The sequence below is a fragment of the Calonectris borealis genome, chromosome 14 (genome assembly GCF_964195595.1).
Source record: "Calonectris borealis chromosome 14, bCalBor7.hap1.2, whole genome shotgun sequence".
NCBI lineage: Eukaryota > Metazoa > Chordata > Aves > Procellariiformes > Procellariidae > Calonectris > Calonectris borealis.
This window is the reverse complement of record NC_134325.1, coordinates 20,129,175-20,153,533: the sequence shown is the minus strand read 5'-3', so window position 1 is coordinate 20,153,533 and position 24,359 is coordinate 20,129,175. Positions and strand designations below refer to the sequence as shown.

Here is a 24,359-nt window from a genome sequence, read left to right as displayed (position 1 = left end):
CTGCCCAGAGCCCGGAGCAGAGCCCTGAACGCTGCTCGCTGGGAGAAGCAGCTCAGGCAGACCTGGGGGGGTCCCACACCTCCGCTCGTTTCACCCGTCGCATTCCCGACGTCACCTGCGCTGGCCCTGCTACCAGGCGGTACCGCCTGCGTGCCGGATTCCTGCCGAAATCACAACCACCTGCTCCGGCTGCTGCAAAAAGTTTCCAGCTCCCAGCGGGCAGGTCCAGAGGAGGAGGAGGGGGCCCTGGCTGCCTGATGAACACACACCAGCTGGGGAACTTTAATCTACATCTCCTTAATGGGCTGGTTACCATGGGAATGAGGGAAATATGTGGCCTTTGCAGCAAGTCCCCTTTCACCATCCAAAATCCCAGACCTGGGCTGGTGGGCCCCCGGGGCACTGCCCGCCCTATGCAGGGGGGAAGGAGATGCCTCTCATCCCGCCTCCCCATCAAGCAGTTCTAGCAGAACACCAAAATCCCATTGTTTTTAATTAAAGAACTATGGATGAGGTAAAGCGGAGCTCAGCCTAGCCTTTGACATCAGGCTTAAAAATTATGGAGCACTCTTCCACAAAAGCAAACCACGCCTGACTTCCACCCCCAGTTCTTAATACAGACAGACAGCTACTGCCCAGAGCAACGGGAGGGGAGGCGGACGGACAGACAGCGACGGAGACGCGGCAGACATCAGCAGACTCTGGGAAGCAGGAGATACAGAAAGGTCACTCTTGCTCCCCTGGTGTCCCTGGGCTGGCCACCTCCTTTCTTCTGGGAAGAAAGCCATTCTCCCCCCACACACACTGAGGGGTTAATGGGGACGAAACCTGTGGGTATTTCCAGGCAGCCATGAATAATGCTGGGATGGCCATGAGCAACTACTCATTTCTCGCACCCGAGGGACCCGGGGCTGCCATACCGTGCCCCGAACACAAACCAGACGGTGGGAGCAGAGCACTACCTTAGCCCAGAAGCACGAGAGGAATTCCCCTCCACTCTCACCCTCCCTCCCAGCCTCAGCCCCGAATTCTCCGTCTGACTTTTCCTGATGGGGAGCTGTGGCTTGGGCTGACCCAAGCACCCTCTGCGCTCACCCCAGCGGTGCAGGAGCCCTTCCCGATTGCTTTCACCAAGACCCCCGCTCTGCCTCCGTCTGCCCAAAACACCCGAGCACTCACCACTTGCCCCACTGGTTTTTAATAGAGAAAGCAGAGGAGAGGGAGGGACTGACTGAACTTCCAAACCACGGGTGCTTCCAAAACATGCTCTGGTCAACGTCACTCAAACTGATGGCTGCTAAACACGTGTCGAGAGAGGAGAGACAGTCAGGCTCTCCTCCCTCTGCCTTCTAGAAGTGCCCGGTCCCTCCAGAGTCCCCTTCTCAGAGGCTGCCTTTCTCTGAGTTTTCCCGGTGGCTGTGGCCGGTGCATCCCCCAAGCAGGATCCCTGCGCTGGGGTAGATCAGAGGCAAGAAGCTGCTTTCCAGGTATCAGAGAGGCCATGGATCTCCCCAGCCCTCTGCCTTCAGCCCATCACCTCCGGCTGAGCCCAAGGAGCGGCTCTCAGATCGCCCCCCGCTGCAGACAGTGCACAGGGCAGGGTATCCCCCTGGATCTCCTATTCCAGGGCTTTTTTACTCGCACGTTGTAAATCCCACCTGGAAGCGGCAAACCCACTCCCCCACTGCCACGTGGTGTGGGGACATCACCGCCTGAGGCACCGTTAAGGACACCAGTGACACTTCTAAAAAACCATCCTCCCCTTCCTCTTAACCCGCAGGGACCCTAGAGTCACCAGCACCCCCGGCAGCGGGCTGGCGGCGTGCCCCTCCTCAGACGGGCTCTCCGCATGGGGGCTGCCGTGAACGGGGCGGTAGGAGAGGGAAGGGCAGGCGACCCCGAGGCAGGAGCGGTTCCTGGGATTAGGGATGACACCAGCCGCTGACAAGTCAACGGCCCCGGGGCAGCCAAAGCCGTGCTGGCTTTTCCCAGGGAGAGCGCAGGGGCCAGAGGGCAAAGTGTCAGGAATAAAAGGTCTGGGGTCAAATGGATTATTTTAGCCAAAATGCCCCCACTGACAAAAGCAGATTAAGGCAGGACTTAGAAGGTCAGGATCAGAGGAGAGGAGGTTTCTCCCAATCCAAGGGAGGGTGAGAGGTTACAAACTCCCCACAGCCACGTCTGGCATCCACACTTAGAGGAGCAGGGAGCACCCTCGCCCTCCACATTTAAGTGCAAAGCAAAGGGAAAGGCATTGCAGGAGAAATGTGTCTCTGATAAAAAGGGAACTGTATCGGGGTCTGGGGCCGAGAGCAGGACTGTCAGAGGGACGGTCACATGCCTCAATTGTTTCCTCTCTGGAAGAAAAACCTCCCCCATTTCTCTTCTCCTTCCTTCCAGGTTCCCCAATATCTCAACCACTCCTCAGACATAATGTCTGGAGACCCCTTAAATGAAGGACCACGCGCTAATTCCATGCAGTCCCTGCTTTGTTTCTCTTCCAGTATACAAACACCAGGATGGAGGATAGGAACCTACAGTTGAGCTGCCGTCTCACCCAGTCCAGGTTAGACTGACACAACCCCACCAGTGCGTCCACGGCTCAGCATCGTACGTGGTCCCTTCAACTGCCTGAGATACACTCACGGCACGAGAGAGTGAGACCTCAGTGATCCATCTCCTCGGCATTAGCCGAGCTGGCCAAAAGGGCCAACACACCGTGCCACCTAACCCAAAACACGTCCAGCAGGAGTGGACCACGTCACACTGGTCTCCGTCCCCTTGGTGAGATCCAGGACCTGCAGCAAGGGCAGGTTTGGTGCTGTTTATAAGGACATTTCTTCCAACCAAGGAGCGCAAGCCGGAAAGCTCAGGTTTAGCCTGCAGACCTGAGCTTCAGGGGAGAGCACATGGAGAGCACCAGTTTGCTTGATGGGAAGAGAACGGCACCAGCCCAGTTCCCAGGGTCAGAGCAGAGAGATCCTGGCCTCAGCATGGAAAGGTTTCTGCGGAGCGCTGCACCACCCGTCGCCAGCTGCCTTACCTCAAACTGTAAACAAACGGGGAGAGGGAGGAGGGAGCCTGCTGGCATTTGTCAGAGCACGCTGTCAGGGAGATGAATTACTCCTGCTCCCAGGAGTAAATTAGTGAACTGCCTGGTTCCAGGCCTCTTCGGCACCGCTGCTGGAAACCAGCTAACCCTTCTGAAGGTTCAGTGAGTCTGAAACCACAAAACCAGTGCAAAAGGCCAAGAAGAATCATATTATCAATAAAACTAATCCAGAGACTTCGGTCTCCTTCAACCAACACAGATTCCTCAGCCCACATAAGCAAAGCCTGAGACACAAGCCCAGCACGCCAAGACACAGATTTCCAGGCACCTCCACTTGAATCCATGCAGCAACCCTCCCTTCCTTCCTTCCCCCATTCCCTAATCCAGCCTACTTCTAGGAAGTCTGTGTCAAAACCAAACCCGTGTAGTTCATACGAGCCCGGCTTCCCTTCGCTCTTCTCCTGGCAGAGCGGGCTGCTGCAGGGCTGCTCCACTTCTCCACACCTGCCTGGGGATGGGAATCTGCTGCCGTTCACACAACAAAATAGACTGTACGGGTCTCTTAGAAGGCAGAAAAGCTACTTAGGAACTGCAGAATTAGTTCAGATCCCCTCTGTGCTGTGCCCATCTCATCAAGCCACGGCAATGGCTGAGAAGGAGCTTGGCTCCAAGGTACAGCCCAGAACAGCAGAAAAAGAGGGCTCCAAGGTACAGCCCAGAACAGCAGAAAAAGAGAACTGGTTGAAGGGCTCCTACTCTGTAGCTTTCTGCCAAGAAAATGACTGAACAGAGATGAAATTTTCCACTTATTCACAGGCACAAGATACAAATATGATCTGATGTGACAGCTACACTCACTGCGCAAGAAAAGGGAGCTGTTAAATGGGCTTGAACGGTGCTGATAGAAGCTGAAACAAACCCTCACAGGGCTATTGATCGTCACAAACCATAGCAGGAAACTCTTCTGAGGAACAAAAAACTTTCAGTGATAGTTACTAGTGGACTCGATGATCTTAAGGGTCTTTTCCAACCTAAATGATTCTATGATTCTATACTAAGGGACCTAATTTTGTGTGTGCAAGAGGAGGAGAACATGGGATATCTCTTAATTATATTTTTTGCCCTGTAAGATTATACTTAGCATGGAATGTTACACGTAAATCCACAGGCACCAGCATAAACTATTCTGTAGAGGTTCAAAAATATATTAAATAAAGTACTGACAAAGCAATTACTCCACTAGCCCCACAGAATTGTCATGCCTAGATGCAGGAGCAGAGCTGGATCTCTCCCATGCAGCAGTAACCACTGACTGGCGTTCCCTGAGGCAGAACAGGAGGGAGCACTACAAAGCTGAAGAATTCCCCTCCATGGAGGCTGCGAGCAGGGTGGGCCTGCAGGGACGGCTTTGGAGAAGTCAATCTTCTGCACACGCCAGGGCACAGAGCTGCTCTTTGTGTGCAGCGATCGCTGTTAAACACTGACAAGCTCTTGACTAGTGAGAAGCACCACGCTGGGGTAAGAACCTGAACAGCTCCCTTTGGGCTCGTGGCATCCTAAAGGCTCGGTCTCCCTCCTTAACCTACCTTTCTGGTCTCTTTTCTTAAGAACAAGAGTAGGAAAAATCAAATGATTCAGATGATTCAAATTCCTGGGGCTGTAAATAGGTTGTGGGCATCTGGATCACAGGGGAAAAAATATGTTCCCTCTAGGGAGGGAACTCTAACAGCACATACAAACTAGAGGACAGCTTCCAGCAGAAAGCAGACCAGGAATGGCTGGTCCTTGCTTTATGATCTCAGAGGAAACTAAACTGTGGAAATACTCACGGATCTCTAAGAGACACAGACGCCTGCTCATTTGCTGGGTATACCCAAAAGGCAGAGAGGAAGGAGGAGGCTCCTACCTCTAAAACTTGAATTAGTCAACCTAAAAATTGCCGTTATAGAAGACGGAAGGGAAGATGGATCTTTTGGTGTTTCTCATAGATCTGTTCTGGTGCAGTGCTGCACCAGGAGAACGAAGCGATCTTCCATTTAGAGATGTAGGTTCAGCTTGCGCAGGCTCTCCGAGAGCTACCTGGCCTCGAACCCACCGCAAAGGAGGAAGAATCCACGGAGGTAGTGTGTAACTAAAAATTAGTCGATCAACCCTTGACCTCAACCCTTAATTCTGGTCAAATCCAGTGCCACAACAAACTGCACATGGGTTCCTAAAATCTACATGAAGTCAGTTAAAAGGAATTTATTTATTACACAACGGGATGATGACCTAAATGCCACAGAAGTAGGTTTGCTCTGGCTTTCGCCCTAAATCCTAAAAGCAGGTATTAGGCAAGTGATCCCCAGCACAGATCCAAAGAACATGGCAGAGCAGGGCTGGGTTTGCAGAAGTTAAAAGCTGTGGTTTGCAGCACTCCATCCACGTCTCTGTGCCCAGCAGAAAATATCGTGTAGTTTGCCTCTGCCAGTCTGCCTGTATGATACTGGGGTGCACGGCAAATCTCCGGAGCAGGGACTGCAACACCTGCAAACGGTCCGTGACAAGCTGAAAGAGTTGTGACGTGTTTCAGATGAGGGAGCGTTTACCCAGCGCAGGTAAACAGTGAGATGGAAGGAAAAGGGGGACTCATTATGTCAAAAAGAAAAGCGAGGCCGTGCGAAAGGTCTGCTCCTAGGATGCGCAGAGCTCTTTGGACCCCGCTGACTACACAAGGTGCATTTGTGCTTCTGCCACATGGTGACAGCCCCGCGGAGATTGATGGTGGAGGAGAGGCCGCTCCAGGGACTGACAGGCTGCGACCAAGTGTGGCCCGAGTGAGAGAGGGGGGTTCGCTTCTCCTGGCACCTCCACTTTTCAGAACTCGTTTGACATGGGGCAAAGATGCTGAGGCTCACAGCTGGAGGCAGTACTGGCCCAAAAGCAGAGTCTGGGAGAAGCAAGAACAGCAGCAGGAGCCGAAGGAGGCTTTGTCAGGTGGGAAAACAGCAACGTCACAACTGCCCAGTGACGCCCAGGCCCTGGTTGAAAACCAAGTGGTAGAGATGACGTGTCCAGACAGCGCTCGGAGAAGGTGGGAGCCGACTGTGACCACTGCCCCGTGCGGGAAAGCAGGAACTCGGGATTGGTTCGAGAGGTGGCTGTCCTGCAACCTACAGAAAAGCAAACTGATGGTGGAGAGCAGGGGCAGGGCTGCAGGACTGGACTTTGGAGCTGCTCACAAGTTCCCAGAAGTAGCCCTCACATCAACACATGATGGGAAAACGGTTTGGCAAAGGGAGCCCTTTGGGAAGGGTGCCAAGCCGCGGCACCCTAAAGAAAAGCTTTCACGCCACAGGGGCAACACCGAAAGTTGAAGCAGCGGAGACGCATACCTCAGCAGATACCAAATACACTGGAAAGCAGGATCCAAGGCTACACCATGGGTTTAAAACTACCAGACAGACAAACACTGCAGGAAATTGCCTAAAGTACACAGTCCCAATGTATAGAGCAGGGAGGGAGGAGGAGCAAAGCCCAGTGGGTAGCACAGAGCTGTGGGTGAAGGGTGCAGCCTGTCCTTTCAGGGTAGAAATCCCACATTGTCGTGTTATTCCTCTCCCTTATTTTCCTTCCCCTGACAGGAACAGGTCAATCGGGGTGTGGATATTCCACCTGAAGGTGGGAGATGCTTCCTTCACGGAAACAGTTTAGTAAAACAGAAGTAACCACCTCCCCAAATTACCCCTCTCCTGCTGCCGTTGGGGAAACAGCCACAAACAGTCTTTGCAAATGACAGGATGTCACCAAAGAAGTAACCAACTCCAACAGCCACTTCTCCGCAGGGGAACAACCCACAGCACGCCCCAGTCACCACCAGGTCTGCGTTAACACAAGGCCCAGGGCTGGGCTGAGCAGGAGATGTGTGTGCAGGAGGGCTGGGGCTTGCAGCGGCAGCTTCCCTGCACGTCACAGATCCTACTCTGCCTCCATGACTGGCCTCGCCTGGAGTCCTTGGCTCCCACCCTGAGCGCCATCCAGGCAAGGTGTGATAATAGTCTTGGGTTATTTGGTATCGCAGACAACAGAGCACCCCCGCCTCCGTGTCCCCCAAGAGGACCCCTACCAGCCACTGGCTGTACAGAAAGAGGAGGAGAGGAAACGGGGGGGTTCGTTTGCTTGTCGAGCGGTTCCTGGAACCCAGCCTGCTGCTTGCCAGCTCTCTGTCACCTCCGAGGAATGCAGGGAGGATCCAGAGTGGTTTCTTCCTGAGCACTCCTCTTTCCCTAAGCAGCTTGTCCACGCGCTGCCTCCACCCTCCTCTGCCCCAGCCTCTCCTTCCAGCTCCCAGCCCCGCGCAGCCCCCCCAGCCCACCCTCCCACCCAGCCACTCCCCGCTCCCCCACCTGCCTCGGCCACCCCAGCTCTCCTCTCCACCCACTCCCCTTGCCTCTCTGCCATCTCTTTGCCCCTCCTGGCTTCCCAGCTTTCCTCAACCCCTTCCCTCTTCCTTTCTTTCTCTCCTCCTTTCCTCCTCTGCCCATCAACCACTCCCACTCCTCCTCCTCAGGCTCCTTTTTATGCTGCTCTCAAGCTGTGCTGAAGTGGCTCTAGATTACCTCCAGTCATCCATGCTATGCATTGTCTAGTAAATCCTAATATTTTAAAATCCAGGACCTTGGTAAGCCTGGGCAGGAGGAAAGGGCGCTGCTGGTCCAAACCATGCTCAGAGCAAGGCTGTATTCGCCGAAACAACCCTCCAAGGTCTGATGGCTGCTGAACTGCCTTCTGCTGGCTCCTACGGAGCCAGCCCCATTTCTTAATCCTCCATGCAGAGACGTGACTTTCCCAATGGCAAAGGTACAGTGGGGAGAGTATCTCCACCACAGTGCAGGCAAGCGGAGATCAGGTGAGAGGAGAGGACAAGGGGGAGCTCAGGAAGATCCTTGTCCCATCTTGCGAGTATGATCCCCCCGACCCCAGTCCCTTGCCACCGATACACGAAAGGTGAATCTGACTTTCTTCAAAGGTGGGCGAATTACTCACAGTTCTTTGTAGTTGGCATCATACAGAGTTGCCCACTTGTTCTGTTGATGTGGCTGCCACTTTATAGACTGGTAGTTGGGATCCAAGTAGGAGCCGTTCAAGCTGTCGTTATCTTGAATCAGGCCTGCGGTGAGGGGAAAATTCCAATTTCAATCATTCCGACAGAGTGTCCAGCTGGGTAAGAGCAGAAGGAAGCGACTGGCACTGTCTGTGCGGCCAGCCTGAAGCTTGCCTCCTGGCTGCCAGGGCACCGCCACGGGCACGAGATCTGGGCCAGGATGAACTCACCGCCCTGCTCTGCTCCTGGGGACCCGGTCGGTTGGCACCCTGCGGTGCCAACGGGCCCTCCTCCCAAGCACCCTGGCCCAGCGGGGTGCCCGGGCTTGCAGCAGGGGTTTGCATGCTGGGGGTATTAAGGGGAGGAAGACGGGGGGGGCAAAAACCACATACCTGGTGAGAGCGCTCCCGGCTGGTGCCAGGGAGGCGTTTGGACTCTGTCAGGGTTGAGTGGCACGGACCCCATACCTGGCTCCTGCTTTATCAGCCCGTTGAGCATCTGTGCATTGAGGGTGTTGGGGGGCGACTCGGAGTGTTTCCGCTTCTTGGCAGGGTGCACCGGGAGGCTGCAGAGACCCGCGGGGAAGCAAAGGCTGAGCAGGAAAGCAAGAGGCGGGGAGGTAACAGCCCCACAGCCCGTGACCAGGAAAAAGCTGGGATCTCACATAAAAACCAAAACCTCCATGCAGGGAGCCACGGGCTCTTTCAGCACTATCTCCCACAAGGCTCTGTCCACCCACCCTGCGACTGCCAAGCTCCGTGCCATCCGAGCACTCAGCCACATCTCTGCTTTCCTCTTGTCTGTCCCCACCACCCAGCTCCGAGCCACGCACTGCAACCCCCTGCCCCAGACTTTGGGTCATCTCCACCTCGATGCCACCCCAGCTCGCTCCCACAGAACCAGGGCACGCTCCGTAACTGGCATCTAAACCCAGTAATTTTGCTCACGCATTCTGCGAGCCTCCGGCTCCCATTCCCTTATCCCCCCTTCCCCAAATCACACGAATAACGCTGAAAAGCCCCAGCGCCCTGAGGCCTTACTCTGCTCCATGTTGCTGGAGTAGCTGGTGCAGCATCTGCGACTGCTGGGCGTGGTGGAGGTCGGCAGGCGCCATGCCCTGCCCGATGCCGTACGGTGGCATCAGGGGCTCAGCCTTCATGTACATGTCCCGCTGCAGGCCGGGGTAGTGAGGGTTGTGCTGCTGGTGCGGGTGCGGGGGCGGCGGCGGGGGACCCTGAAGGTGGGGGGGGGGAGGTGGCGGCGGAGGAGGAGGGTGCTCCAGGCGAGAAGGGGGAGTCATGTGGCACATGTTTTCGGGGGTCATGGTCCGGAGGAGGTGAGGATCTTGAAAGAGAGACAGAGCAATAGCTGTTAGACCAGCAGGTAGGGCCATGCACTGCGTGTCCTAAGCCCAGGTCCAGCACGGACACAGCACCCCTCGCCCCCTGAACCATCCCAGTCCTGGTCATCTTCATGAACCCACACCTCCCTGCCTCTTCTGCCCAGCCTCGGCACGGCCGTGTCCCCTCAGCCACCCCACCTTGGCCTTGCAATGCCACCTTGCCCTGCACTGACTTCTCCTCCCAGGGTCCCTAACGGCCCCAGCACCCCACAGACACCTCCCGGGTTCCCCAGCATGAGAACCAGAGCAGTGCTGCCTTTCTCACGTCAGCAGCCTTGGCTGTCAACTTCAGTCTGTCCAAGTGGTATCTGCAGAGCAAGGACACAGCAGGGTCCTGGCTGGCCAGCTGACAAAGGGACACGCACCACTACGCAACCAGGTGTCCTGTGCCGTACCTCTTCTGAGAAGAGGTGAGACTGGAAGGGGTAAGCACAAAGGAAGCAGGCAAGGCCCAGCATCTTGAAGCTCAAAGAACCAACACTCAAAGGGCAACCAGGTCCTCAGGCTGAGGGACAACAGGGAAGATTCCCACAAACATTCCTGATATTTGCTAAACCCAGGTATCTCGCGTGGATGCTCTGCAGTGCAAGCAAGTCTTCAGGCAGCTTTTGTGTTAGCCTTGTATTTCCCTTCAAACAGAAAATCCATCAACGACAATATTCCTGTAGCTCCAAGGAACTGCATGAACCAAGAAAGCACAGCTGGGGGCAAAAGTCCAACAGTCACAACAGGGTCTGAAGCCTGGGCCTGGAAACGCAGAGCGGGAGAGAAAGCACCTAATTTTTTTGCCTAATTTTACTGCTTCTGGGCACGGCCCAAGGAAAGCGCCAGCAATATGCCCTTGTGGCAAAGACCCACTTCATGATGCCAGAGCTCCTCACAGCTGTGGGCTACAACACCCTGCCAAGAAACCAGACTCTCCCCCACTGACAGAGCCTCGAGAAGCCAGGGGTGGGGTTCATCCCACAGAGCACTGGTCAGCGGAGAGCTCGGGGTCCCAGTTCAGTGCGTTGCCTGGTCTCCTCCACAGTCCCAGCAGAGAGATGTCCCAAGGATGCCCACGCCCAGCTTGGGCCAGAGGCTCCGAAGCAGGCTTGGCGCTCTGTTGAGTACTACCGTGCAAGGACACTTGCTGTGCTCTTCTCCGACGAGAGCAGAGACAGGCATGGGAACAACTAGAGATAACGGAATGACCTGAACACCTCCAGCTCATCAGCATCACCAGTGAGGACTTCTGTGGGGGCACTTGCTTGGTTTTTTAAAATTTAAACCAGGAGGAGACTTTGATCTCTAAATTTAAATACACAAAAAGGGACATTCAAATGTGATCCTACTTTTCTCCTCCTCTATTTGGAATTGGATACTAAAGCTAAGCCATGATTAGGGTCGATTTGACTATATCACCATCAAAAGAAACGCTTGGTGTGTGGAGGGGCATGCAAATCCATCTCCCTTTCTGCACCTGCTTAGGCCTCCAGCTAGCCAAAAGCTCACCGCAGAGCAATGCCAGTGCTCAGCTGAGGGCTTTAACCAGAACCAAGGAGGCTAAAAGCAAAAAGTAGTGTGTAAAGTAAAGCAACATGGTTGAACCTCACCCAACATACCCAGAGAACGACTAGAAATGATTTGACCAAGGAAATAACATGAATAATTTTACTAAAGAAAAAGACACACGTTGGTGCGACTGTTGGTGGGCTGGCAAGACTCGAACAGGCTCAGTGCTCATCTGAGATGGAGCAGAACATGGTTTTTGTGTTCTCTGAACTCAGGTGTTTGTATGACACTGCCTACAGCACTGAGGACTGGTCACACTAGTGACCACACCGGTGAAGCTTTAATATCAGTCTCATCAGAACTCAGCATAACGACAGGATTAAGTGCCTGCTCCAAACTTGCTGGGAATAGTCAGTGTTGGCATCATTTCAGCAGCTTATTTTTATGTTTTAATGCACCCTAAAAAAGAGTGAGCTTGTGCCATGAGCTTGCGCCAAGGCAAGGATCTGAGTCTGATGAATTGCAATGATCTCGTATTCCAGCTTCTCTATTCTCACTGCAGAAGCTGTGAAGAGGAGAAAGAAAGTGTAAAGAGAAGAAACTTTTCACCTGGAACGTGCTGCTTTAGCAAAATCAAACACTTCCACAGCTAGATTCTGCAAGTGAAGAATCGTAGGAAAAAAACACAGGAAAACTAAAAGAATGATCACCAACTTTAGTGCAAGACACACGAGAAATGAGCTGACAAAGACTGTGAGCAGATCTACGCAAGAAAATCTGTGGACAGAAAAAGCTCAATACTCAAGATTTTACACATGACAGAAACTTTTCAGATCAGTGCACACTGAAGACGTCATGCTGAGAAAAACATGGCCTGAAAGAATTTGCAAATTTTCCCATGAAAATCTCCCAGGAAAATGTGAGTGAACATCCTGGATGTAGATGAGTGGGAATTTGAGGCATTAACAGGCAGCTCCTGGAGAAGCAGGTAACAGAAGCCTCGTGTGGAAGTTCAACATTTCTCCTACGTGGAAGTCCTTCCCTCCCATCCTAGCGTGAAAACAGAAGATCTCAATACCGTTCCCAAAGCGTGTACTTGCTAAGGAGATTGACCGCATGGTCCTTTAAATAACAGCAAAAAGATCAGCTAAACTCACAGTACGCTCCTGAGACCTCCCCAGAATCCAGCACACCAAACCTGTGCCGACAAAGGACGTTCAGACAGGTTTGGTCAAAAGCTGGTAGCGAGCCAGGTGCCGATGCCCCGCTGAAGCGCAGCCCTTAAGAGGAACGGAAAGGCCCAGGTAGTCACAAAACGCGGAGCTGAGCCACCGCCTCAGAACAGGAGCTCTTCGCTGGGCTTCCCCGCCTGTGGGAAACGCACAGCCTGGTCCCCGCCCCACAAAACAAGCCTCCACCGACCTTTTCTCCAACAGGACAAAGCTCATCTGTTTTCAGAGCCTTTGCCTAATGGCTGGAGGTGTGTCTGCATTAACCTGCACGTCCAGGTGTCCCCACAGGTAGGTACCAAGGTCCCTGCAGAAATGAGGGACTCACTCCTGGGGCATTTGGCCCTGGGGTATAAGGAAACCAGGGGTGGGAAGGGACAGTGACGTTGCAGGTGTTTAAGTGCAAGACAGAGCTTCTTTGCACCCCACTGTGGACATCTGACTAAGCTAAGCACCAGTAAAACACATCCAGGGACTGTCCAAGCTTGCTACAGGCTATGGGGACATGGAGGGGGGTAGCAGGGAAGATATCTGCTGGGTCTTTGCCAGGCTGCTCCCCTAAGCAGGTGCCACCAGCCAGCCTTGAGCCAGACACTGGACTGGATGGACTTTGGTCTCAGAACAACAAGTCAGTGGTTGACTAATGAGGCCAAAGCACTTGACCAGGAATCAGAAAACTCCTCCCGTTGCAAGGTCTGGAAAAGTGAAATGTGTTTACGCTGAGCCCTCCTACCGAAGGCTGCCAGGGCAGGGCCGCTTCCACCCATTCACCCATTCTGCTCCCTTCAAAGGCTTTCTGCTACCCACCAAGATCTCTCAGTGCCCTTTTCCAGCACGCATCGAACTGCATTCCTCTGCCCATGCTCACAGGCAGGGTCCTGCTCCTGGGCCAGCCTGCCTTCTGGAGCTGTCTCAGGGACAGCCTCGCCAAGCACTAGGGCTCCAGGGAGGAGGGGAGGTCTCCATCCTCAGGAGCTTGGAGATCAGGACCAAAGAGCAGCCTTGCTTTCACGCAATGGCAGGTGACATCCCTGGGATAGAGCATCTCTGTGCTCTTCAGCCAGGTAGCGATGGTGTCGGGCACAACATCCCCCTTACCCAGCTCTGCTCCTGCCATCCTGCCAAGCACGCAACTTCCACACACACAACTTGAGCAAAGACTCGCATGGCTCAACAACGCAACCGGCCAGGCAGCTTTGGCACCGCTCAGCCCCGCTGATGGACACCCTCGGAGACCAAGCCCGCACAGAAGGACAGCCGCGTCAGGGTCGGGAGAGGAGCCTCGCGTCCTCCCCTGCGAAACACTGCAGAAACGCGTCTTTACAACACCTTAAGTGAATGTCCTGACCCTGTGGCACGGCCAGCCTTGGCACTGGTGGCTCGGGTACAAGCTGGGAGACCTTGTGCAGCTTTCAAGGGACAACCCATGCACCAGCGTCCGAGAACATGCCCTCGCAGCAGACACTGCACCTTCACCGTGTCCACAGCGCATCGCAATTTCCACAGGCTTCTAACCAGGGTGGGGACAGGGGCTGATGCGTTTGCCAAATGCAGGACCCATGCTCTGTGCTCCCAGCTCCAGGGAAAAACCAGGTCCGGGAATCTGACCCTTCCCTCGCGAGGAAGGAGCTGCTTTGCGGGTGCCCTCCGGAGCCTCCTCTCCTCCCCAGGCAGAGGTGCTGCTGCTCTGCCAGCACGTCAAAGCAGCTCTCCCCGTGGTGAGCAACCCGGCCTCTTTGTTATATTTAAGGAAGGGCCAGGAGGAATTCCAGGGATTTTTTTTAGCAAGATAAACAGAACTCTTGACCTCTTCCATCAAAAAAAGAAAGAGCAGGCGCTGCTCCTGGTGGGGACTGGGCTGGAGCCTGGGGAAGAGGGTGCTGCTGCTGAGGGGGAAGGGAGACCAGAAGCAACCTTCCTTCCTCACCAAGGAGTTTCTTCCACCAAAGAGCAGTGAAGGTCACCAGAGGAACCAAATAACGCTCAGTGGCTTCCCCGGGGGGAGCCAGGAGGGCCTGGCAGTGACCCTGCCTGCACCTGGGGGACCCAGCAGAAGACCCCCAGGGTCAGCTGGCCCCACTGGAGGGGAGGGAAGGGCTGGGAAGAAACTTACTGCTGAACGGCGGGTTCATTTCTGTCTCCCCGAGCCGGGCTCCATTTCAGGGACGCGCTCACACTCCTTGCCTTTCGCTCACCCGAGGCGGAGGGCAGGACAAGGAGGCTCGCAGGCTCCACATCCCACCCTGCCCGGGGACAAGCCACACCGGCGGTCTCTCCCCGCGTAAGTGGATTCCCACCTTGCCTTCTCTCCTGTTCCCGCTCTCGCTCGCTCTCCCCCCTTGCAAAGACTAGCAGCAGAACAATAGGCGAAAGTCTAGGGATATTTACTAACTGATAATCTCCCCACGTATTGCAGCCGCCTGTTTTCTCCCGTCTGATAAAGATTTCAGAGCCAACCACTTTCACAGAACAAAGAGGGGGAGGATGTTGGGGTTGGGGTTTGGATTATTATTCCCCCACCCCCCCTTTGAAACACTTACCGTTCACCTGCTGAGGGGAGTAGGCTTCTGATCCCGAGTCCGGGGGAGAGTCAGGTAAAGTGCTGCAGAGCAACGGGGGAAGAGAAGGGAAGGTCATTTTAAACCAGCTTCCAGCACAAGCAACAGGTCCAGTTTGATCAAAGCACCCTCCAGGCTCCGGGTGGAGATCCCAGCTGCGCCCGCAGCAGATCCCCGTCACCCCGAGCGTGTCCAGCCGACGAGCTGGGGACTGCCATAGCTGTCCCTGCTACCCCGCTCCCCACAGTGGTTCCCTGGACCTCAGGAGCAGGGACAGACACTTTGTTGTCCTGCCAATGAGACCTCCAGCTAAAAGAAGCCAAAAAGGAATTTATCCGTTCCCCAGAGAAAGACCGTGTGCTTCACCACGGGTAAACGGGAGGCTCTGGGTGAGCTGGGCTGGGACCTGGGATCTGAGGCACAAAAGCGAAGGCTGGGAAGGCCACGGGACGGATGCTGCCTTCTCACGTGTACGAACCTGAGCACCACCACAGCTGCTGGCTGTATCACCCTGGCTCTACTCCAACACCACCAGGAGCAGGATTTGGCCCTGACTGCAAAATGCAACCAAATAAAAGGGGAGCTCTCAGCTGCCTTCTCCAGCACACCCACGGCTCAGGGGCGGCGGGACTAAGGACCAGCCCTGTCGCGTGCGGTGGCAGCGCAGATGCACTGCAGGGAGCCGGTTAGCTCCTGCATCCTTATTTCACCTCGAGCCAGCACAGGCTGCAGGCAGCTGGGGTCTTCAGCCATTTCCAAAGCACCTCCTTGGAAAGTCATTTGAACCAATTTTTCTTTTTTCTTTTCTCAACACGCATCCCGCTGCAGCAGGAGCTTGGGCCAGGGTAAAATTTCCACCACCCTGGTGCACAAGTAAAGGACTCGTCTCAGATACCGGTTCTTCTCTAGCAACATTCTGGAGATCAAGTGCACAGAAAAAGTTGAGGCCCTGCTAGACTGGGCCATGGTCACTGCAAGCCAAAGCTGCGGCAGAGATGGGCAGGGAGACGGTGGCTCTGGTGGCTGGAGCAGTCGTTGCCCACGCTCTAGAGAAAGGCTCACTGCACCTCAGCGTTCGCAGTATGCTCTGTCCTGTGGAGATCTCTGGCAGGGAGATATCTTGTCTGCCCGTTCATATCCGCTCCGTCGCCGGTGACACGCAGCCTCAGCAAGCCCCAGCAGGTTTCAGCAGCCCGGTACCTCGGCAAAGTCTGCTCCAGCTAGGACAAACACGGCTGTTTTCCTTCCCATCTCCTGACACCTCGTTCCTCATCACAAGTGGATTTTCAATGGGGATCCTTTTCCATTCCCCCATCTTACACCATCAGCTTTGGGGCTGCAGAATAATCCCGGACAAACCAGTGCTTCTTGGACGAAAGCTGGCCAGAAAGCAAACGAGGCCCTTAGGGCTGCGGGGAGGGAAGGTGCCTACACCACGCACACGCCTCTCTGAAACCCTGCCCCTGATGGCACCCACAACCACAGCTGCGAACCAGGACGCCCACCAGGACCTTCCTGCACCAGAGGAGCCCAAGACCCAGTAAATGGGTTCTCCATGGTAAGTGGTGCACAGCAGTAGCTGGAGAGGGATGAGGTAGGGTAACCCCAACAAAGAGCCCTCGCCGTACTTCCCTCATCCTCCACCTTCACTTGTAGCACCTTTCCACCACTCCCTTCCTACGCTTGGTCTGGAGCATCTATCACCAGCCTTATTTCCAGGCTCCTTGCCACACGGGCCATAACTTCACACTATATTTCCTACGAATTTATCGGGATTTGTGCCTCAGCAAGCCAAGTTTTGGCCAACAACAAAAGGGCCCGGGACAAGTCAGGGAATTCTGGGGGCTGGAAAAGGCCTTGCAGCAGAAAGGTGGACACTGCAGAATTCAGTCCAAGGGAAGGGTTTGTTGGTATCCAACATGTGAGACATTGCCCCTCTGGGAAAAGTCTAGTACAACAGGGAAGAGTCATTTCTGAAGAAACGCTGCCATCAAAGCTGACCCAGTTCATCTACGTTCAAACCAAGGTCTCCACCTCTAATAGCAAGCTATGATCCTTACTCATGACCTCTCACATCCTGGAGAATGCCAGATGCATGCAGAAGAAAGGGACACGACAAGGCATCACGACATGCTTTTGAGCATGGTTCACCCTAAGCTGCATGAGCCTTCTGGGTACACAGCAAGGGAGAACTCCCCGGTCTGGGAATAAAATAAGGGCAGATTTTGTTTTGCTTGTCTCTTTCTGGAAGATCTTTCCAAGTTCATCCAAAGGGCCAAAGTCACCCCAATGGAGCTGCATTATGGCTGAATCATTGGTTCAGTGTGCTGGAGGCTTCCAAATCTGGGAATCACCACGCCGTACTTGCTGGCAACACTAGAGGGCACAAGGCAGAGGGAGAAAAGCCAGACAGGGGCTTGCAGAGATGAGCAGTCCTGGAGCCATCCTGGCCTCCTTGTCCCTTACATCCACCGTCTCCGCTGGAGAAGGCACAGAGACTGGCTGTGCAGAGAGCGCATCGGGGCCACCCATCACCTGCGCTACAGAGACAGGTTGGACCATGGCACAGCTCCTCGGCGTTGGTTACTGCCAACTGCCAAGGCCTCCTGCTGATGAATATACTGCTGCACACTTTGATATTCATCTGTCCAGCTTCAGGTCATCTTCTTGTTTCCCCTCTACGACTGGGGAAGAGCAGCACGGACCAGAGAGGTGCATGAGGAGGAAGAGACCAGACATGTTGTCCCTTTGGGTCTCCAGGCAGTAAAGCTTTATGCATGCCAGCTCCTACCCCAGACACCACTGTAGGGCCATACCCTCTCCGCGTGCCAGGCCTGCCAAAGTGCTCTCTGCTGACATCGTCTCTGCCTGGCCCCTTTGGCCGCTGCAGACGGCAGCTGCCATGTCGCTGCGCTCTCCCAGTCTGCCAGGGTCGTTCCTTTCCTGCCTGTTCCGAGCAAGGCCATCCCAGAGAGCAGGAACCACATCTTTTCTCCTCCCAGGACTAATTGTCCAGCTGAGTCCATCAGCAATACTAAAACCCGGTCATCCTCTTCCCCTCCACCAGGTCTGCATCCAGAGCTCGTTGCAAAGGAGTCCAAATCCAGCTCAGATGCCATCTTTTTCTTCTCTTGAGTGGAGTATCTACAACATCGGGCCAAGAGAAGTACATCTCTGACCAATTTAGTTAACGTCTTCCCCTGGGATAGTCGTGGGAACATCCTGGAGACTGAATTTTGTCTTGTTCAAATTTATTCTGTCTATTCCTTCTTAAAAAAATCCAATGCTACAATGTTCTCCCATCACACACTTGTAGACGTGCAGCACAGATATCCCGGTCACCCAGAGCCGAGGGCTCTACCATCACCTGCAGACATGGGGGATGTTACCGATCCTCGCTAACTCAATGCGCACAGACAAGATCTACCAAACAACCTTCCAGAAAACTTCAGGACCTACGCTTGTAAAAAAGCATCTCTCTGTGAAGCAAGGGCTTAATACAGACTGACGCTGCCAGCAGTTAAGGCAATGTGGGACAATTCCAGGTCCCACCAGCCTAGAGAAGCACTTGTCCCACCATTTGCCCTTGTTCTGCCACCCCAACCCCACTTACCCAGGTGCGTAGGAGGCCTTGGGCTCTGATTTGATTGGAGGGACCACGTTGTTTAGGCAGTGGCCACCAAGGTAGCCCTTGGGCACCACCATGCCATTGTTGTTATTGCAGTTGAGGTGAGCACCGTAGCCGGGTCCACAAGGGTTGGCCAGAAGAGGACCATGCCGGATTGGGATCTGGCTGCCCGGGGGAGGAAGGTGGAGGGAACCGCTGGAAGCGGGGTTGGTCACATTGGCGATGGAGCTGGCAAGAGGCGCGTTGATGGTGGTTGAGCTGGAGGGTTGGGGGTGTGCATAGCTGGCTGAAGCAGGGATGTCAGGGAAACAGCTGAGAGAGAGAAGGGGACAACCTCAGCGGAGGGACAGGTAGACGGTACTTTCTGCCCACCCTCCCCTCCCCAGCCACGCAGCAAGGGGGACGGAGCCACTCAGGTGCTCTGGGACACCCAGAAAACAGCAAAACAGGCAGCATTGTGGTGGCACCAGCAGGAGCGTACAGGGAGGCAGGTCAGTCCCCTGGGCTGGTGGGACCGACGCAACCCCAAGGGTGCAAAATCCACCTGTGGAGCTGTAAAGGCCAGAAGTGCCCAGGACACCAACCTCAAAGCTTGTGAAGACAGCAGGAGACAGCAGGATCTGCCCACCGTGCTTCAGCTTACAGCCTAGCACAGGGAAGCCACTTTGTCACGTCAGCCCCAAAGACCCTGCTCCCACCCTGCGGCCAGGTCACCCTGGCTGCTGTCCAGGTCTGCTCCCCCCCTCTTTGCCAACGTCGGCGCACACAGGGAGACCCTTCCCTTCTCCACACTCGTGTTGCGCTGGGGATTTAGCCTTTCACACTGAGCTCCTAGTGCTTGCTTTCCCGTTGCTCAGATCAAGGGAAAGTCTTTTGTGGTGCCCTCAGGAGGGGAAAGAGAGGGGACAGAAGAGACTGGGGAAATTCAAAGGCAAGAAGCCAGGAAGAGACAGGAGGAACGGGAAATGAATAAGGGAGCAAGGAGCAATAAAGGAAGACTCTAGAGGGGACAGAGGCACAGCCAGGGTGCACAGTGATTTCTAAATGATTCCTCGAATTGCAGGGCTGGAAATGGCTCAGCATCTCTCCACAGAAAACAACAGTGAACACTGCTCCTGCTGCAGAGCAAGGGAAGCACTTACATATCTGGTGAGTCCTCCTTGCTGATGTACTCTTCCAGGATGCTAGTGTCGATGTTAGATGGTTCCAGAGCTCCATTAATGTCGTGGCCTGCGAGGGGAGAGGAGGAGCCATGAGAAGGACACGAAAGGCCCTTGCTTTGCAGGTCAGAAACACCACTAGACCTTTGCAGAGTCAAGAAACTGATCTGAGAAGATCAGCAGATCCTTCAGTTTGACAACTGCCATCTGTCCACACCCATCTGCATCCAGTGTAGAACCAGACAGGGATGGGGCGCGTGGGACAAGCCAGGGTGGTGATGCTATCTGGAAAGTTGGACAGGCAGGTGGGGTTTGTCCAGAGCAATTTGCAAGCTACGCTCTGGCTGTGGGACACACGGGCTCAGGACACGTGGGAGAAGGGAGATCAGGGTGTCAGGCCTGAGCTATGCAAGACAGAGCTCCACAGAGCACGAGAGCCAGGTCTTGCCCAACCACCACCATCAACTTGGCACTGACGTGGCCTGCCACAGCTTTGTCAGCGAAGCTGCAGGAGCGGCTGGCCTCGCCGGGGCTGATGGAGGGGCTCCCCTTTGCAGGCCACAGGAGAGAGCAATCCCTGCAGAGGCAGGGCTGTAAGCGTGGGCTCAGGGGGTGCTCTGGGAAAGCTGGTTTCCTTCCCTTTGGACCCTTGCCTCCGCTTTGCAGAACGCGCTGGAATTTCTCCGCTGCTGCCAGGACAGCTCTGGATCAGCTCCCGACCCCGCAGGAGCCCTCCTCCCTCTCCTCTCCTGCACGGGCAAGCCGTGGACTTCCCTCTCCCTTCTCCGGGAGGGCTCCTCCTCCCCTCTCCTGTTCTGGGGAAGCTGGGCCAGGTTTTGTTGACAGAAAGTGCTTTCTTTATCTGTCTCTCTGAAGTGGGAGTCTGCAGCCTTCTGGGGTCGGTGCCAGCCCTCGGTGCCAAAGACACTGCCAAGAAAGTGGAAGAGAAGGCCCAGCTCCCCCCACCTCCCCGAGCTCAGATAACGAAGATGGCCCTTCCTGAAAAACCCCACGGCGGCTCCACGTTAAAGCACGACGTCCCTTGCCCAGGAGAAGACCCTGACCCCCGCCTTCCCCCCGCAGACCATGCGCTGGGGAAAGGTCAGCCGCTGAACCGCAAAACCCAGAGCGGGGGGTTTCAGCCCACCCCGGCCAATTGCAGCTCTCCCCTCTGCAAATCCCTTTCATACCAAGACAAGCAAATCGGCAGAAATAAATCCAGCTAGGAATTCTGCCAAACGGACAGGGTGTGTGCGCGGACGAAGGGATCTCTCCCTTAGTAACCCTGGCTAGAGGGAAAAAACCTGGGTAGCCGTTCACTTGCGAGACACCTAACCCTTTGTGCACCATGGGCCTCTGCGGCACAGCCCGGGGACCTGGGGGAGAAGGTGGTGATGCCCTCCCAGGCGAACTCTTGCTACAAAAGGAGGCATCTGGAGCAGGGACACGCGATGCTGCTGCCAGGTAGCATCGTGGCGAGAAAAGGACAGGGCGGGCAGAGCCTACGAGGTCCCAAGCTGTGCCAGCACCTCGCTTATACAGTTGCAGACCGCTGGTCAGCACAGGGGTACTGCTTTGGGACAGCCACGTCCCCTCCTGAAGTGCAGTGACGTGGTAGCAACCATGCCGCTGTCCTGCTTCGAGTTACGGTTGACTGGAAGAGCTCACCGATGGCCAGCACCATGGGTGCTTCTGTCCCTCGCTCATCCCCGAGGACCTCTGCTATAGCCTGCTCCCGACACTTCACCACGCGTGGCTCTACCAAGGCACCTCTTCTACAAGCAGCCACTCCTCGGCCACTGTGACCCCTTGCCGTCATCTGAAAACCTTCTGCCAGGGGGTGAGGGCTCCCCCACTCCGCTGCCTCGCTCTTGGCCAAAGAGACTGCGCTATAAATCACACGATGTGTTTGGCAAAGATCCACCACAAAAGCTATCAGAAAACTTGTCTTCATCCCAAGTTCCAGGATTGGGACCCAGGTTCAAAGAAGCAAAAAAGGCACTTTACTGATTTTGTTGCCTTTCCACAAACTACTGAGCCTGTCCAAGAAAAGTTCTCAAGATGTCTGACCCCAGTGGGTTTCCCTCACACCTCCAAACTCCAGGAGCTTCTCCATGGTGGAAGAGGAGCCCAGGACCTATCCAGAAAGGACAGGAGGCTCTCAATAGCCAACAGCGCTGCTGGGTTTTCCTATTTCTTTGCTACCTTGTCTTAAAAGTCACCTTCAGGAGCCCTCAGCTGAGACCCAGGTGAAGGGTGAGATAAGCACCGTGACGTGAGAGGTGTGTCAGCTGCGCCGCTGTGGAGCTGCTGGAGACGTGATAACAGCCGTGGCGGGGTCCGGCTGCACATGTGCCGTGGGAAGGGGCTGCCCGCTGAAAATAAAGCATTTTCCTCTGCTTGGGGGCAGAGGCACTTGCACCAGCTACGAGGAAACGGCGATGTCAGGGCGGCGGGTCTTGCTGGCGAACCTGCACAAGGAACGTCCCACCGCCCGTAGCTTCCACGCAGGCTGGGCTCTCACCAAAAGCCAGCTTAGGTGATTAATTAAAAGCTAATACTTTTCCGTAGAGTCACGAGCTGCTAACGACACTAACAACACTCCCTCCCCCTCCGAAGTGGGGATTAGGAGGAAGCAGGAAGCCACGGAGGAGGGACCCTGGGAAGCTCGACATCCACACGGCTCTGCGTGAGACAGACTCCCGCATCTCCTCGTCCCAGCAAAAGAGAGACGGAGGAGCCCAGCGAAGCGCTGAGTTCCCCCGTGCTGCCGGCGTTCGCCCTCTCACTGTGGGAAGACCAGCAGCAATCCCCACGTAGCATCTCCTGTCTACAGCCCTGCCCCTGCACCAGCGCCTGCTCCAAAGAGCAAGCGAGAGCTTTTGTCACCTGTAACCTCTCTGATGTCCCCGAAGCTCAGCAGGATGAATTCTGCCTTCCATCCCAGAGCAGCAAGCCAGGAGAGGTGCTGCAGGCACCCGCAGAGCTGCCCAAAAAGCTCCGTCTTGCAAACCAACTTATTAGTGCTCTCTGCGCACAACGAACATCCCAGGGCAGGAGGGTTCCAGGACCAAGTAACTCAGCCACTTCTAACACGCTGACCTCCCTGTACAGACATGGAGACTCCTCAGGCCAAACTCTTCCACGACAACCTTCTATTTCACAACTCCTTCACTTGGTGCTGCTGCAAAGAAACTCCCAAACCTGCCAGGTCCCCATGTCCTGTCCTCCTCTTGGCCCCCGCATTGCCACCCCGCTCTCACAGCATGTCATCCCTCCGTCTGCTCCACTTTCTAACCCCTCCCTCACAAAAGGGTTGAGGAGATCCCCAAAAAGTAAACTTTGCCTGAAGAAAAAGAAGATGTTAAACCCGCAGCACCCTCCTCGTGAGCGGAGCCGGACGAGCAGAGGCCCCCGTACGTGTGAGAATGTCAGGAATCCCAATGTTTGGACTGGTTTTCTCTGCCTTCCCCAAACCTCCAAACACGATCGACATCCAAACGGAGATGCTTCCCGCACTGCCGTTTCCTCCCTGCCCCTGCTCCGACGGCGTGGGTCTGCCAGCTTGTCCCCCCTGGTCACATCCTCTTGGCTCAAGAACTTGCTCCCCGTCCCGTTTTCAGGTGCTCCGCCGCATCCCGCTTCCCGTCAGAGACGGGCACGCAGCCACGGGGCTCTGAAAGAGTTAACGGTGTCTGGCCCCCATGAGTCGTCATATTTACAGGTCTGAGAGATTAAAACCAGAATTTACCTCGAGTGATAGGCTGGTAAGTTTATGGTATTTCTATTTATAACAGTCCCTCTCCCACCTATTCTTGCTCTGTTGCCTGTCTTCTAATCACCATAATCCTGCCTGGGTCGCCTGGGGGTGGGAGGAAGGGAGAGAGCTGAAGAACTTCATCCTGGGATCTGCTAACGAGAACCAGATGTGGGAACCTGGAGATGACAATGAGGTCAACCCTTTTGAGGGGCTGGGGAACATCAGCAAAGGGTGGGGGGACACCAGTGACGAGGAGGAAGAGAAGAGGCTGTGCCAAGCCCAGAGCCTCCCCGTGGCACTGAAGCCACGCACCGGAGGGTGAATTTTTGTTCTGGGTTTCAGGGACCCACTGGGGGTTTGCAGGCTTGAATTACAAACGAAGCACCGTGTTCCGAGCTGAGTGCTGCAAAAGGCGGCGAGAAGAGGACTGCAATTAAGATGGATGAAAAGCCATAGATCTGGTAAGCCTGCCTGCCATGCATTTCCATTCCCTGCCATCTCAGCCCTGCCTGGTTCCCAAAACAGACAGGTACAAGTGATGGCCTCCACCACGGGCGGCTCTGAAAGTCCGGCTGTTTCTCCAAACCACTTGCCTGAAGTGCGGCAGACGTCACCGGCTGCAGCGCTGCCCCGCGTTCACTTCAGACAGGACAAGGAGTGCTCCAGCGGCACCGCGGCAGCCAAACCTCCCGCCCTGCTGCCAGCACGGCCAGGACGGGGGCAAGCGTCCGCGGTCCCAGGGCTTTGGAGGAGCCCTGCTGCGCTGCCTTCGAGTCGAGCGACGTGCTGGGCAGTGCCCGGCGTGCAGCACAGCCAGGAGAGGGAGCAGCCTGCAGGAGATAGTGGCACCGGCCCTTTGCTTTGAAGTCCTTGACCTACAGACGGGCCAGGTCCATTACCCCGCAGTGTGCAAACCTTCACCCGAAACCTGGTGCGAAAGGCAGGCGGCTCGCTCGCATCCATAGCAGGCCAGGGAGCCGTCAGATAGGGCAC

General features: G+C 55.3%; 1 protein-coding gene across 7 annotated transcripts in view; it reads right to left on the bottom strand.

Moving 5' to 3' along the window:
- MYRF (myelin regulatory factor) overlaps window positions 1–24,359 on the bottom strand; it is an 84,781-nt gene that overhangs the window by 18,727 nt on the left and 41,695 nt on the right. For 6 of the 7 annotated variants that reach the window (XM_075163480.1, XM_075163479.1, XM_075163478.1 and 3 more), the window contains 6 exons: window positions 19,589–19,676; window positions 18,432–18,758; window positions 14,801–14,862; window positions 9,176–9,479; window positions 8,528–8,700; window positions 8,078–8,201 (listed from right to left, as the gene is read on the bottom strand). In XM_075163480.1, coding sequence (XP_075019581.1) covers window positions 8,078–8,201; window positions 8,528–8,700; window positions 9,176–9,479; window positions 14,801–14,862; window positions 18,432–18,758; window positions 19,589–19,676 — 1,078 coding nt within the window. Of the gene's footprint in view, window positions 1–8,077; window positions 8,202–8,527; window positions 8,701–9,175; window positions 9,480–14,800; window positions 14,863–15,296; window positions 18,186–18,431; window positions 18,759–19,588; window positions 19,677–24,359 lie in introns of those variants that run through there. The other variant, XM_075163484.1, reaches the window with a different exon arrangement.